This window comes from Prionailurus viverrinus, chromosome A2 (assembly GCF_022837055.1).
Source record: "Prionailurus viverrinus isolate Anna chromosome A2, UM_Priviv_1.0, whole genome shotgun sequence".
NCBI lineage: Eukaryota > Metazoa > Chordata > Mammalia > Carnivora > Felidae > Prionailurus > Prionailurus viverrinus.
The window spans coordinates 5,748,725-5,764,464 of NC_062562.1; the positions used below are offsets into that span (position 1 = coordinate 5,748,725).

Consider the following 15,740-nt stretch of genomic DNA (forward strand, 5'->3'; position numbering starts at 1 on the left):
GATGGACATTTGGGCTCTTTCCATAATTTGACTATTGTTGATAGTGCTGCTATAAACATTGGGGTATATGTGCCCCTTTGAATCAGCATTTTTTTATGTCTTAACGTAAAACAATTGAAGACAGTTTAGCTAACAAAACCTTAAGAGATTTTTATTGGCCAATGAATCTTTCACTCCATAGAAGGGGAGGGGGTCAAATCCGTGCTTTAGCTCAAGCCATATCTTTCTGTATCAGAGAGAAATATTCACAAATATTCTGAGTCCCAGGTTGTAATAGTCTTCCAAGTTTGCAAATTCCAGCTCTCTCCCAGCCAACACTGTGATTACTTCCATGCATGTGGCAAGAGAATGGAAGGAAACTTAGGAAGGGAGAGGCTGTGGATCAACTTTCACCTGTGTTTTTAGTTATCCAAAACATTCCATGACCAGATGCATGGGTACTCCATTGCAAACTCCAAAATTTTTAAATTCTGTATTTTATCCATTAGGACATTCCCCCACTAAATGGATTTTTCTACCTGTGCTCTCACTAATAGTTGCCATAAAAGTACCAGGTCTGGTATCTGTTTGTTCAACTGAGAAACTCTAATTTAATTTTCATGGAAGGAAGTGCCAAAGGCAAATTGGATGTGTGATCTTTCAAAGCCATTCGGCTTAAGATGATGTCAGCTCCTTAGCACCATTTGAAAATTTCTGGCCCCTGAAAAGGCACCACTCATTTCACTTCAGTTGTAAATCTCCATATGAGTATTAGCACTACTACCCAATAATTAAAAAAAATGAAATGTATTACCTTCATAGGGGCTTTGGAATGACTAAATGAAACAAAGAAAAGAAACATAGTACGGTGTATGGCACAAGATAAACTCATAGTGAATAGCTCTCACTTCTGTTGTAAGCAGTGTTACTACTCCTAAGCATTCCACAGGCATATATGATGATGGAGATATGCCTTAGCTTCCTTTTGGCTTAGACATTCATGATTCAATTGATTGGCATTTTTCTCTTTGAAAGACTTATACTATTCCTCATCCCCTTAATGCGTGGCCTGAATTTTTTCCCTTGTGACTTGTGCGACTTTTATCTAGGTCATGCCATCTTGTTTCTCCAGAAGATAGAATAGGAGTGAAGTTGGGGGGGGGGGGGCATGATTCATTCACATGCTCCCTGACTTTGGTCCCTGGAAGTCAATTAACTGCCTGGTTCTCTGGAAAAAGCAAAACTCTTGAGTTGGTCCCAAAGTCCTCGATCTGGCATGACCCAAGTCATTCACCATAACTGGATATTTCACTTTCACTTTCTCTTGCTCTCTCGTCTTTTCACATACTGTTTTTTTTTTTTTTCCTGATACTCTTTCTCCTCATATTTGCCTGAAAAAACATCATCTTATCCTTTGAGGTGAAGGATCATTTCTTTTAGGAAACCTTCCCTGATCCCCCTTCCAGACTCTGTTGGGTGTTCCTACTCTGTCCTATCCTTGCCCTCATGTGCATATTTCGTTCTATTATAGTTAGTGTCCAGTGTCATCTCCCACATGCAGCTATAAACTCCACACTATAGGAATCTTGTGTCTCCTCACCACTCCCTGGATAGCACCTATATCAAGTTGAGAATATGAACTCAATAAATATTTGTGGAAAGCTAACTGGATTTTGAATCAGAACAAATCCAATCTGGTAGGGCTAGACTGATCTTGACACATCCTTACTTGTCCCAGTAATTGAGAACATAGAGTAATAGGGCCATCTTGAGATTTCCTTCGAAACTTCTACAACTCAAACTCCAAAGTGGCTGTTTTCCCAAACCGTGCAATTCTATACTTGTGCCCAAGACCCCAGATGTTGAGATCCTACTTCCTGGAAGTTTCCAGGTGTCCTTGTGGTCAGGAAGATGAAATGATCTTTCTGTTGGCAAGCTTCCTCAGGGCCCCCTTCAGATCTCTGTTCCTCAAGCTATAGATAAAGGGGTTCAGCATGGGGGTGACTGTAGTGTACATCACAGCAGAGGCTTTCTCCTTCACAGCTGTGCGGACAGAGGAGGGACACAGATAGACCCCGATGGTGGTCCCATAAAGGAGAGCAACCACAGAGAGGTGGGAGCTGCAGGTGGAAAAGGCTTTCTTCCTGCCCCCTGCAGAAGGGACTTTCATGATGGCCACAATGATGCGAGCATAGGAGGCCAGGATGCAGATAAAAGGTGTGGCTATCACCAGCCCAGCCACAATGAGCACAAAGATCTTGTTCACAGACGTGTCAGTGCAAGAAAGCCTGAGAAGGGGAGTGAGGTCACAGAAGTAGTGAGGTAGCTCATTGTTCCCACAGAAAACCAGACGAGCCATCAGGAGAATATGAGTGAGGGATATAAAGTAGGAAAACACCCATGGGCTACCGGCCAGCAGGCCACAGAGGCGTGGGCTCATAATGGTGGTATAGTGTAAGGGGTGACATATAGCCACAAACCTGTCATAAGCCATCACAGCAATCAGGACACTGTCAACGATGCCAAAGAAATGGAAAAAGTACATCTGGGTCAGGCAGCAGGCATAGGAGATTGACTTGCTCCTGATTTGGATGTTCACCAGCATCTTGGGGACTGTGTTGGTGGCCAGACCAAAATCAACCAAAGACAGGTTAGCTAAGAAGAAGTACATGGGGGTGTGGAGGTGGGAGTCTGAGCTGATTGCCAGGATGATTGAAAGGTTTCCCATGGCCATGACCACATACATGCAGAGGAACAGAGAGAAGAGGAGGGTCTCCTGCTCTGGAGTTTCTGAAAGCCCCAGGAGGATGAATTCTAATGCGCTGGTTCGGTTCCTTGGTTCCATGGGTATCATTCCTCTGAAAGTATTGAAAGGGGGCAGTTACATGAATGCCATGGAGATGAGTCCAGAAGTTTAGATGAGCTTATAACCAATTGCTTATCTGTGTTATTTACAATACTAGCTTATATATATTTTGCACCTTGAACAATTGATACATTGCAACAACACAGGTTTGAAGACTCCGTTCAAAGGACCTTGACTGGGGTATTGCCACTTCAGATACAGACTGGGAGAGGACAGCATGCATGGGTTTTTGCTGAAAGAATTACTCAAGAATATGCATCAGGCTAAAATAAATGGAATCCACAGAGTAAGTGATGTCCAAGAAGCAATGGTTTACTAAGAAATTGGTATATGCGTAGGAAAAGTTTAAACAAAACACTGAGTCTGTAAAGTAATAATTGTAAAATGTTTGTAATCAAGGTGAATTAAAATATTAAGCAACAATAACAGAGCATATAATAGAGGTAATTAGAATGAAAAATTACAATGTTCTTGTATTGCTTTGCAGGAGAATAGAAATATCGAGTATTTTGGACCTTCTTTGTCAAACACATATGATAAAAGATTTTATGAAACCACTAAAATAAAGAACATAGAGTATGTAACTTCTAACTTGGTATGATGGATACATTGGAAATAAAGAGATTTTCATCATACCACCTGGAACAGGAAGGGTGTTTTGAAGTTTATTTATATTGTCTCACAAGAGTAGATACTTAAACTTTAATAAATTTTGTTAAAATGTCAGTAGTCTAAAATTGATCATTGTGATCTTACTTACACTATGGAAATCACCAAATGCTATCAGAGTGTGACAGTTGGCCCATTATAAAGTCAGAAGGAACTCATTCCACAAGACTGCCCTCATTCTGACACTAACTGCATGTTTAGGGGCTCCCTAACAACCCACAATTTCATAATTTACTAGAAAGACACACATGGCACAAAAACAGACACATAGACCAATGGAATAGAATAGAAACTCCAGAACTAGACCCACAAACGTATGGCCAACTCATCTTTGACAAAGCAGGAAAGAACATACAATGAAAAAAGACAGTCTCTTTAACAAATGGTGCTGGGAGAACTGGACAGCAACATGCAGAAGGTTGAAACTAGACCACTTTCTCACACCATTCACAAAAATAAACTCAAAATGGATAAAGGACCTAAATGTGAGACAGGAAACCATCAAAACCTTAGAGGAGAAAGCAGGAAAAGACCTCTCTGACCTCAGCCGTAGCAATCTCTTACTCGACACATCCCCAAAGGCAAGGGAATTAAAAGCAAAAGTGAATTACTGGGACCTTATGAAGATAAAAAGCTTCTGCACAGCAGAGGAAACAACCAACAAAACTAAAAGGCAACCAACGGAATGGGAGAAGATATTCGCAAATGACATGTCGGACAAAGGGCTAGTATCCAAAATCTATAAAGAGCTCACCAAACTCCACACCCGAAAAACAAATAACCCAGTGAAGAAATGGGCAGAAAACATGAATAGACACTTCTCTAAAGAAGACATCCGGATGGCCAACAGGCACATGAAAAGATGTTCAGCGTCGCTCCTTATCAGGGAAATACAAATCAAAACCACACTCAGGTATCACCTCACGCCAGTCAGAGTGGCCAAAATGAACAAATCAGGAGACTATAGATGCTGGAGAGGATGTGGAGAAATGGGAACCCTCTTGCACTGTTGGTGGGAATGCAAATTGGTGCAGCCGCTCTGGAAAGCAGTATGGAGGTTCCTCAGAAAATTAAAAATAGACCTACCCTATGACCCAGCAATAGCACTGCTAGGAATTTATCCAAGGGATACAGGAGCACTGATGCATAGGGCCACTTGTACCCAATGTTCATAGCAGCACTCTCAACAATAGCCAAATTATGGAAAGAGCCTAAATGTCCATCAACTGATGAATGGATAAAGAAATTGTGGTTTATATACACAATGGAGTACTACGTGGCAATGAGAAAAAATGAAATATGGCCTTTTGTAGCAACGTGGATGGAACTGGAGAGTGTGATGCTAAGTGAAATAAGCCATACAGAGAAAGACAGATACCATATGGTTTCACTCTTATGTGGATCCTGAGAAACTTAACAGGAACCCATGGGGGAGGGGAAGGAAAAAAAAAAAAAGAGGTTAGAGTGGAAGAGAGCCAAAGCATAAGAGACTCTTAAAAACTGAGAACAAACTGAGGGTTGATGGGGGGTGGGAGGGAGGAGAGGGTGGGTGATGGGTATTGAGGAGGGCACCTTTTGGGATGAGCACTGGGTGTTGTATGGAAACCAATTTGTCAATAAATTTCATATAAAAAAATAAAAAATAATAAAAAAAAAGACACACAGCTGTTATATTCATGGTTACAATTATTATCCTCCCAGTTAGAGTTTATTACAGCTGCCAATCGTATTCTAATAACTTTGTATGGTGACAGATGGTAACTGCATTATTGTGGTAAGCACTGAATAATGTATAGAATTGTTGAATCACTATGTTGTACACTTGAAATCAATGTACCATGGCATGTCAACTATCCTTCAATTAAAAAGTAGTTTGTTACAGCTAAGGGGTGCAGATTAAAATCAACCAATAAAAGCAGCACACAGGGAAGAGCCCAGTAAAATACCAAATATTGAGACTCCGTTGTCAACTATCACCAGAGTCAAGATGGCATCGCTTTTAATACACACAGAATATTGCCAACCAGGGAAGCTCTCCTTAACTTTAGTGTTCGGAATTTTTATGGAGACTCCATCACGTGGGAACAAATGACTGTCCTCGTCCCTCATATCAGTCTCTAAGCTCCAGTCCTCTGAAGATTGGCTGATACCATGTGACCCAAATCCCCTCCTGAAATCGTGTTATTACTACCTATTGTGGCCATTTCCTCCCTCAGACTATCTGGTAGGGCCAATCCCCACCTCAAATCACAACAAATGCGACTCAAGATCTCCAGACAAACCAAGACTCTCTTACAAGGCATGACATTCAAAGGGCTTAGAGAATACATCCCAGAAATTTTTTGAGCAGGGATAAATTCTTTATCACACAGGCAAACACTGCTGTCCTTGGCTAAGGCTGTCTTATAGCAAAATGATGATATGCCTAACATTTCTTGCTATCAGTATGGATAGGGATAAATTTGAAGAAATAACTAATCCACCCTATAAAGCCATTACATCCATTGTTGTATTTTTGTCGCTTGATCTACCTCTATTTATACATTATGATAAGCTTGTGAATTATTTAGCATAGAAAGTAATTGATGATTACTAAAATCGGCTCTTCCTCAGACCATTTTCCATTAGTATTCATAATGAGGGGGATTTTAACTCAATTTCCCAATACGTGAAGCCATCAATATCAGTATTATATTCTTACTAACGGTGTTAATGTTATAATATATTGCAGGATATTAGAAGATACAAACTGAAAAATACAAGTCAAAGACACTGGGAACATTACCAGAGTTGCACTCAGTCACTAACAATGAGTCCAGTCCATTCTCATATCGTATAACCAAAATGTCACCCAGAGCAATGCCATTCAGACTGGCAGCCTTCCATCTGACTTGGTCAGGTTCCAAAAGGAGGGGTGACCTCAGCATCTTCTATAACTGAGCTAAGAAACAATATCATCCTTTGCTCAGAGCCTGCGTCAAGGCACCAGTAGAATATTGGGTTTCCCTAACTGCCTAGTCTATGTATCCCTCTACCCTCAATAACTGTTCCTCCTTTTTCCCATTTATCACTTCCTTTCACCCAACCTTGCACACCTTTGTTCTGTCAGTCTGCTGGTCCACATGGTGGGCAGAAATATTCGACCTGGTGCTTCCCCCTCAGTCTGCCCCTACTTGTATGGAATGAAGTTATACAGGTATAGAGCTAGTGGCTGTCTCGACTACCCCAATTTTCCTAGATGGGGTGAAGGCAAAAATCTAAGTTGTCAGGCTCTTGGGAATTCTGACATAAAGATTTAAAAGTAGAGTTAGAGTTCCTTGATGAGGGATTCTCCTCATACCCAGCATGCACAGAGTAGCACCAGTCCTGGAACCATTGCATCAAGCAGGAAAAATAAAGTTGATGTAAGGAAGATGCATAGCCACAACACCATCCTGCCCCGAACTTACTGACCCAGATCCCCTAGATAAGTGCAGGGGTTTATCTGGTGAAGGTATTCCTGGGCACCCTCAGGTTCAGTGTGGCATCACGCTTGTAAAGGTATGTAAGCCAATGCATCATGCCTTTATATCTCTCCTGTTTTAGACAACACTGTTTCAAATGTTCATTGCAATGCTCCCCCAAACTACTACTCTGAGGATGAAAGTGTGCTCCTTGATCGGATGTGACTAAGTGGTCCACAGTGATACAGTGTCTTCTGATTCAGCCCTTTCATAGTATCTTGAGCATTTTTATCTGCCACTGGGTATGAAAAGCCCAGTGCAGAGTAAGTGTCCTATCAACAGCCATCTGGAGCCTCAGTCACCAAATCCGTCTGATTCGCCAGCTGTGTATGCAGACTTTCCTTTGTCCTATATTCAAACTTGGACCAGAGTCAGGATCTGCCCCAATATTGTCCTTCAACTACATTTTAGCTATTACAGATAATAGTAACTAAGTGATTGCCTGGAAACTGGCTAATTTCTTGTTAGCTTATATTTCCTAATGCATTCAGTGAGCCAATCCTCAGGATTTAGATCCATCATTTTTAAATGCTATTGATAACTTTTACCTCTAATAACTGATTATAGCACAGCTTCTGTTCCACACACAGGGTGACCCTGAGGCCATCCAAGAGTCAAAGTGGAAGGATGAATGTTTTTCAGTGAGTTTGGGTCATTCTAGTGAATTCCGCTCTGACACTGACTGTGGGGAGTTGGCACACTACAAAATTAAAGAGAACACAGTCCACAAGATCATTCCCATGTCTGACACCAACTGCAAGTTTCAAGGGGGTCCCCAAGCCCCCTGTGGTTCAATAATTTGCTAGAAAGACTCATAGATCTCACTGAAAGCTTTTATAGTCGTGGTCACAGTCATTACAGCTAAAGGATATTTATTTTTGTCTTTGCATGAGAGAGAGACAGAGCATGAGCGGGGAAGGGGCAGAGAGAGAGAGAGAGAGAGAGAGAGAGAAGGAGAGAGAGAGAGGGAGGGAGGGAGGGAGGGAGAGAGAGACGCAGAATCCAAAGCAGGCTCCAGGCTCTGAGCTGTCAGCACAGAGCCTGATGCCAGACCCACAACTGTGAGATCATGACTTGAGTCGAAGTTGGATACTTAACCGACTGAGCCACCCAAACGCCCCACAGCTAAAGGATATTTTTAAATCATCCCAGGTTGACTAAAATCAGCCAAGAAGCACAAGGGACCAAAATGGCAACACAGAAGACCCAGCCTTTCTGCCCCTCTGCAAAGATCAACAATTAGCCAGCTGTTGAATAAAAACAAGCTCTGGGAGAACTCTAGAATCCACTCAAGGAGTTTTCGCAACACAGTGGAACACAAAACCGGAGATCAATCACAGGAGAGAAGAAGAAAGACAGCATCTTTTTGCCTGCACTATCTTATCCCCCAAGTTAGCAGTGGTAAGCATCAAGAGGGACATTCCCAGCTGGAGAGAGATCCCCTTACCAGTAAAGAAGGAGTCGGGCGAGCAGCCAGCTTCTCCAGCCTTCTGGAGCACCGCGTAAAGGACTTGCTTCGTTTTTACCCTCCCCAAACCCTACAAAGCTGAAATGTATAGAGACAGCTGAAAACAAGGAAGAAAAGCAGCCCCACAGTATAAGTGACTACAATTCCCAGTGATCTGCTCTGCAGATTTAACTCAGCAGATTTTACCCCCGAAGAAGGAATCAATGGTAAATAAGCACAGCAGCCAGGACTACCCGAAGATTTCACCAGCTTTCACCCCACAGGGATTTCCATTCATGGAAGCCAGCTGCCTGGGTCCCTCCTTGCCCGGGCAAGAGCCCAGAAACCTCACCTGCAGTCAGCTCAGGCCTCTGCAGCTGCACAAGTGCAAGATGCCAGACTAGACTCTCCTGCTGACCCTCACAACCATGTGCGTGCTTGGGACTAGCCACCCCAGCTGTGTACCTACAAGCTCTTGGCCTGCTACCCCTTATTGGCCTCCGTGTATGCAGCCATGGGAAAGCATGCCAATAGCCAGGGCCTCCACAAGCTGCCAGCGAGTCCATAGCTGGCCTCAGCCCTTGCTGCTACTCTGCCCCCCCCCCACTACATGTGTGTCTGCAACCAGCCCCTGCCATATATAGGCACCTGCCCCTGGTCCCCACAGCCAAGTGTGTGCACCTCACTGGCTCCAGCCACCCCTGCTGCCTGCTGAGTTCCCTAGCCGAAGGATCTGAAGGCACTGCTGAGGACCCCAAGAGCCCTTGCAGCCACTGTGGACCTCCCTGCAGCACTCACCAAGGACCAGCCACCACACAGATGTCAATGCTGTGGGTCCCAGCAGTCCGGGCTGAAAAGACAACACCACCTCCCTGTCCAAGCCACCACAAGCCCCTGCACTTAGCGCCCCACACGGCTAGACCCCGGGTCACCGCATGCTCCAGCATACCCCCGCCCACAAGTGAAACTGTTCTCTTACTGAAGTCAGTCCATGAAGTCTGGAAGAAGTGTTTATTTCTTCAAAGGTTCAGACACCCATGCAAATCTATACTTCTCACTTTATTTACTACTGCCCTCCTAAAATTATGTTTTACAGCAGATTTGGGGGACAGTAGGTCAATCCCTTTATTAAAATCCCATCCTTCCCTGCTATTTCTGTCTCCATGCTTCTTCACATTTCAAATCATTTAATAAGTTCCTAATATGTGCCAAGCACTAGGATAGATACTTACATATATGACATATCATCCTAGTGACAAACAATGGGGAAGGGGTTATGATCCCTTTTTACAGGTGTGATCATTGAGGCCCAAAGAGGAGAAAGGAGGTGTAGCTCCTACAGCTCCTAAAGGTGAGCTTTGCTCTGCTGTATGTCTTCCTGAGTCCAAAGCTCACAGCCTTTCCACTGAGGCACATTGTCCTTTTATATTCTCTCTTCCTGGAGTTCCCTGGCCCCCTGACCATCCTCCACCAGATTTCACTGCTACAGAGCCCACATGTCAAAGGTAGTTTCTTACTCTGTGTTTTGACATCAGATCAGAGGCTATGCCACTCTGTGGCACTGACAACATCCTACCTCATGGTATCATAATTTGGCTAAAAGACTCAGGTATTTTTTTAACACCAAAAGGAGCTAGTGAGTACCCTATAGATTAAGTTACTAACTGAATCAGTGTGCTCATCTCACATTCTTCTGTCCTGCACACCTAGGCTATCACCCACTTACTCTGTCCCTCCTTGTCTGTCCAAAGCTCTTGGGAAAACTTTAAGTCTCAGGAACTGGGAGACTCATGTGCTCCCTTCATCTTCTTGGTTAGGCTCTACTCAAGTAGGCCTAAATCCTACCCTAGATGAATCCCCGGACTTGTTTCTAGGGCCTCTCAGCCTGAAAACATCAAGAAATCCAAGGGCCTCAAGGACTCAGTGGTGGGAATAATACAAATGTCTTAGAGGGAATGCCTCTGTTCTTCAAGGTGCTCAAGTGGGCTTGGAAAATCAGGTTCAGATACTAGGAACTGTGTTATAAATCACTGGTTTTGGAAAGAGATTGGTGGCATCATAGCTGCATGAGGTTGAGCTAGGTAGATAGGTGTGGTTATGAATTCTGGGCTGGGAAATGAGTGAACTCAGCCACGTAAAATCTCCCAGTGTTTCTGGAAACACAAAGGCTGCCACCTACTCACTTTGCCAGCATTCATCAAGGTTCTCTCTCTTGCTCTCTCTCTCCTTGTCCTCCAAGCCCACTTACTGGGATATCTTTCCTCTTCTTGACATTATCACTGAGGCAAACTTGGCTCAGTTTCCTCCCTGGTGACGGTCAATAGAGATCCTGGTTCTGTTGCCCAAAGAGGACCAGATCCCGGAGACAAAGAGGATGCCTCACAGAGGCACAGGTAGGTATCCACCTGGCCCAAAGAAGACAAGCTAGGGTGGGGATGAATTGTAAGAACAGAGGGAATATTTACAATTTCTGAGCCAATGAGAAGTCAATTCCCAAGGCTCCTTGTTAGACAAATAGTCCAATTTCACGTCTGTTTCCTGTGGGGGTTGGGATATGGAAGTAGGACGCCTGTATTGACGATTTCAGGTCTTTAGGAGGCAAATGGGTGCAAGTTGTAGGTTTCCCAATGGCTCTTCACCCTCTCCTTGGGGATCTCTCCAAGGTCAAGGGCTTCCCCTGGAGGAGGTGTCCACTCTTCTTTGAAGCCAGTGTTCCTCATCAGCTCAAGAACCAAGAAACACCTCCACACATTCACCCAGTGATGTCACACCAAGAAACAAAGACTACCTCCAGCCCCACTTACCCCCAAGAGGGCAGCTGTCTGTAAAGACACCGTGGCTGCCTTCCAGTTCTGCTAAGGGGGCAAGTGGAATCTCACCTAATGGACACACGCCAAGAGAGAGGCTGGCTGCATGGGTCTGCAGCCAGATCCTTGCTCTGAATATTGGTCCCAGGGTGGCATCTGTGGGAGTCTCTATCTTTGTGTATTTAGGAATTCAGTTTTAGGAGGTCACTGCCAGAAATCTCAGGTCATATGCCCACTCAATAAACACCCACGGAACCGATTGATACATTAAGTGCCAGTTTTTAAAAACCTTTAATTATGGAAATCAGCCAACCATAGACAAAAGTAGAGAACATAATACTAGGCTGAGTCATATGAAATTGCCAACATTCCACTATTTTTGACCAGCAAAACTGGCTTTTTTTTTTTCAACGTTTATTTATTTTTGGGACAGAGGGAGACAGAGCATGAATGGGGGAGGGGCAGAGAGAGAGAGGGAGACACAGAATCGGAAACAGGCTCCAGGCTCTGAGCCATCAGCCCAGAGCCTGATGCGGGGCTCGAACTCATGGAGCCCGAGATCGTGACCTGGCTGAAGTCGGACGCTTAACCAACTGCGCCACCCAGGCGCCCCAAAACTGGCTTTTTTTACATGCTTGCTACTGGAGTTCTCAAGCAGGCAGTCTTACCTGGGTTGCCAGATGGACAGGGGTCCAGTGCTTGGATACATGGGGACCAACCTGGATTCACAGACTTGGGCTTAGGACCTGAGTCCATATGACTGGGCTTGGATCCTGGGTTCATGGAGACCAAACAGGCATCAGAGACTACTGAAGTGGCTTTGGTGTTTGGGTTTGTGGTACCTGGTCTGGGAGTCCAGGGGCCAACCTGGCACCAGGGAAGACCAGAGTTTGAGTCCATGGGAGCCAATCTGGAGCCTAAGGCCACAAGGATCAGCCAGGTGCTAGGGCCAGTTGGGAGTCTGGGGCTGATCTGGTCCTGGGGCAAGGTTGGAAGCTGAGTCTGTGGGTACCTACCTGGAGTCTGGGGCCACAGAGGCCAGTCCACTGCCATAGTGTGTCAGGAGCCTGGGTCCATGGGAGCTGGTCTGGATTCTAGGTCCACAGGGGCAGGCCTGGTGTTGGGGCAAGCCAGGGACCTGGGGTCACACGATTCAGCTTGGCCATAGAGTGAGCCAGGAATCTGGGTCTATAATAGCTGACCTGGCACTAGTCTGGCCAGGAGCTTCAGTGCCTGGGAACCTGCCTAGAGCCTTGGTCTGCCAGAGTGCTGGGGTGCTCCAGGAATCTCAGCTTATGGAAACTGGTTCAGATTCTAGGTCCACAGGGGCTGACCTGGCACTGAGGTGGGCCAGGAGCCTGGATCCGTGAGAGTTACCCTGGTGCTGGTGTACATGGTGAAAGAGGGTGCTCACTTCTCTCTCCCTGCACCCCAGGAAGCTGTCTCTATCCATCTGTGTTGCCTGGTCTTGGGAGAGGGTTGCTGAGGCAATGTGAAACTGGTTTTCCCCATCTGCTTCAATGCATCTTCTCTTATTTCTGTGCTGTAATCCCTCACCTGAATCTTAGATCTCCTGAAGGTATTTTCCTGTGTGCTCCATTGTTTTGAAGGATGTTTCTGGGAACAGATGATCACCAGTGACCCTTATGCTGAATCTTGCTGACATCATTCTTCCCCCATGTGGACTTTTAAAGTGCGATGTAACCATGAATCTTGAAGCTGTTGTCAACTGTTGACTCTTCAAAACACCACCTGAAAATGCTGTAAAACAAGCTGCTGAGCTTATTAGATCTACCATAGCAAAGGAAAACACCACCTTGAGAGGATCTCAATACTGTCCGAGAGGGGTAAATCAAGGAAGGATCTTTGTAGGGTCTTAGGCTGGGTGGGTGATTTCAAGTTGGGGTCTTGTAAGGCAAGGGACTGGTTAGGATTGGGCAGTTTATAACACAGTAGTTTTGCATGACGGTCACAACACAGAGTGGAAGTGAATCTTAACGAGCCTAGTATTAGTCTTGATAAGGAAGTTATTTCAGTTGGTTTGTAGTCTTAACTTCAAGGGACTAAGTCATTTTTTGCATGCCTGCAGTATGCTGTTTCCAGTCCTATGTATTCTAACTGGATGTTACAGAAATCTGCTCTCAGATTTACCATCTGGTAATCACATTTGTAAACGAGGAGGTTCAACTCCCTTGCTGGGCATTTCTGTTTGACTTTCTTCCTTTGGGTCTGATTATAATATGACCACTCCTAAAGACTAGACCACTAGAGAATTTTTTTAAATGTCTTCTGATATTTTTTAAATGATGTGATGTCAAATTTTTCTCCTTGACATGAGCTCACAAGTGGCCTCTGGTTGTGGTCTTTCTCTGTCCTCTTTCTTTCTTGGCCAGCTGTTCATGATGATCTTGGAGGGCCGTAGAGGACAGGTCCCTTCAGCTCTCAGCCACACAAATTAAAATGAGCCTTGATGTGAAACTCAGTGGGGAGGCTGTCTCCCACTACAGCTTATGGTTAGCCTGTGATCCTGTCGATTTGAGTCTTATTGCAAAATCTGTGAGAGAGATTCTCAACTTAGGCTGTGGTTTGGGATCCTTGGAGAATTTTAAAATTCTGACCTCTAGAGATTTTTAACATAATTGCTCTAGTAGAAGTCTCATTCACTGGAATTTTCAAAAGCACTATGAGAGGTTGGAAAGTACAGCCAGGCCTGAGAGCTGCAGCCTGGAGCAATTGAGACAGAAAAGACATGCATGTATGCATGTGGATTAATGTAAAAAGGGGTGTCCTAGAGTGATTTCCTTTTTTATGAATGCAGACTGGCACACATGGAGCCTGGAAATGGATAGATTATTCATACTTTCAGCTATGGCTATGTCCTCTTTGAATGAACTAAGACTTTGATCAGACAAAGGCTTCCGATCTGATTCAGCATGAATGCATTAAGCCTTGTCTCTTCTGTGTTTCCAAAAGGGAACTCAGGTTAAATCCCAGTAAGGCATATAGTTCTAGTTAATAGTATTGCTCTAAGGTCTGTTTCCTTGTTTGGGTAATTTACGAAGATTATGAAAGATTATGTCACCATCAAGGGGAGCTCTGGGAAATGTACACTGAAATGCTCTTGGTGCTGTTTTTGCAACTTTTATGTGAGTCGAAAAATAGTTCAAAATAAAAAGTGACAAAAAAGCATTAGCAGGATGGAAACTCTGTCTCTCATGAGATTAAAAAATCAAACAAAATTTTTGGTTTTATGGGAATTTATTATGGTTGACTGACTTGGTGTTTCTTATTGGCATTCAGAAAGGGGAAGTCGATTTGATCCTTCTTGCCCAGGGCTTTGATCTTATCTATCTATCTATCTATCTATCTATCTATGGGGGGGGGGGGAGAGAGAGAGAGAGAGAGAGAGAGAGAGAGAGAGAGAAATGGATATAGATAGATACAGATATAGGTATAATTTTCTTTTCCTTAGAAGAAAATGGTATCCCATTAGACACACAATTATGAGTCAGATTTTACTGTGGAGAATTGTGTACAAATACACAGAAGGAGTTTGTTCTGTGCTGAGACAACACCTACTATGTGACTACAGGTGCACGAAGGCATGTGGAATGAGATGAGTAAGGGTGGGCACCCTCTGATGGTAAGCTCTGGAACATGATCAGTACGTGGGTGACTCTTGCCTATTTACAAGGGGGAACCCCGGTCCCTGAGAGCCCCAGTGGATAAGAATTCTACACCTCGAATAGGAGTTTACCTGAGTGTCAGCCTTGGGTAGACATTATGACCTCAGTGGAGTGCCATATTGAAATTGTCAGCTAGGCCTCAGTAATGATGTTTCTATTATTTAAATATGAATGTCATTCCTGAATGTATATCTCCCTAGTGAATTAAGGTAGAAAGAAGCAAAGATAGTGGTTTTGAATCAGGATGATTTTGTGCTCCAGCAGATATCTGGCAATGTTTTGGTTGTCACAATTGAGAACAGTGCTCCTGCCATCTGGCAAGTAGAAGCCAGGGATGTTACTTAGCATCTGTTAACACACAAGGACAGCCCAGTAGTGTATGTACATATAATGGATTATTACTACATCATAAAAAGGAATGGGGTTCTGGCACATGATACAATGTGGATGAACCCTGAAACTTGAAATCAACCAAAGAAAAAACTTGGAAAGATAACATGCTTGGAGACTAAAGAACATCCTACTAAAGAATGAATGGTCTAACCAAGAAATTAAAGAGCAAATTTAAAAATATGTGGAGGCCAATGAAAATGATAACACCACAGCCCAAAACCCCTGGGGTGCAGCAAAGGTGGTCAAGAGAATAAAATAAAGAACCCAGAAATGGACCCACAAACGTATGGCCAACTAATCTTTGACAAAACAGGAAAGAATATCCAATGGAATAAAGACAGTCTCTTCAGCAAATGGTGCTGGGAAAACTGGACAGCGACATGCAAAAGA

General features: G+C 44.0%; 1 protein-coding gene across 1 annotated transcript; it reads right to left on the reverse strand.

Annotated features, from left to right (window-relative positions):
* Positions 1–1,882: 1,882 nt before the first annotated feature.
* LOC125149992 (olfactory receptor 24-like) lies at positions 1,883–2,833 on the reverse strand. The gene has a single exon (XM_047829243.1). It carries the CDS (start codon positions 2,831–2,833, stop codon positions 1,883–1,885), a length of 951 nt encoding a protein of 316 aa, XP_047685199.1.
* Between the last annotated feature and the right edge of the window lie 12,907 nt (positions 2,834–15,740).

Bases quoted from the DNA above. Each gene is read 5' to 3' on its own strand.
- LOC125149992 (XM_047829243.1), bottom strand. From the start codon at position 2,833: ATGATACCCATGGAACCAAGGAACCGAACCAGCGCATTAGAATTCATC.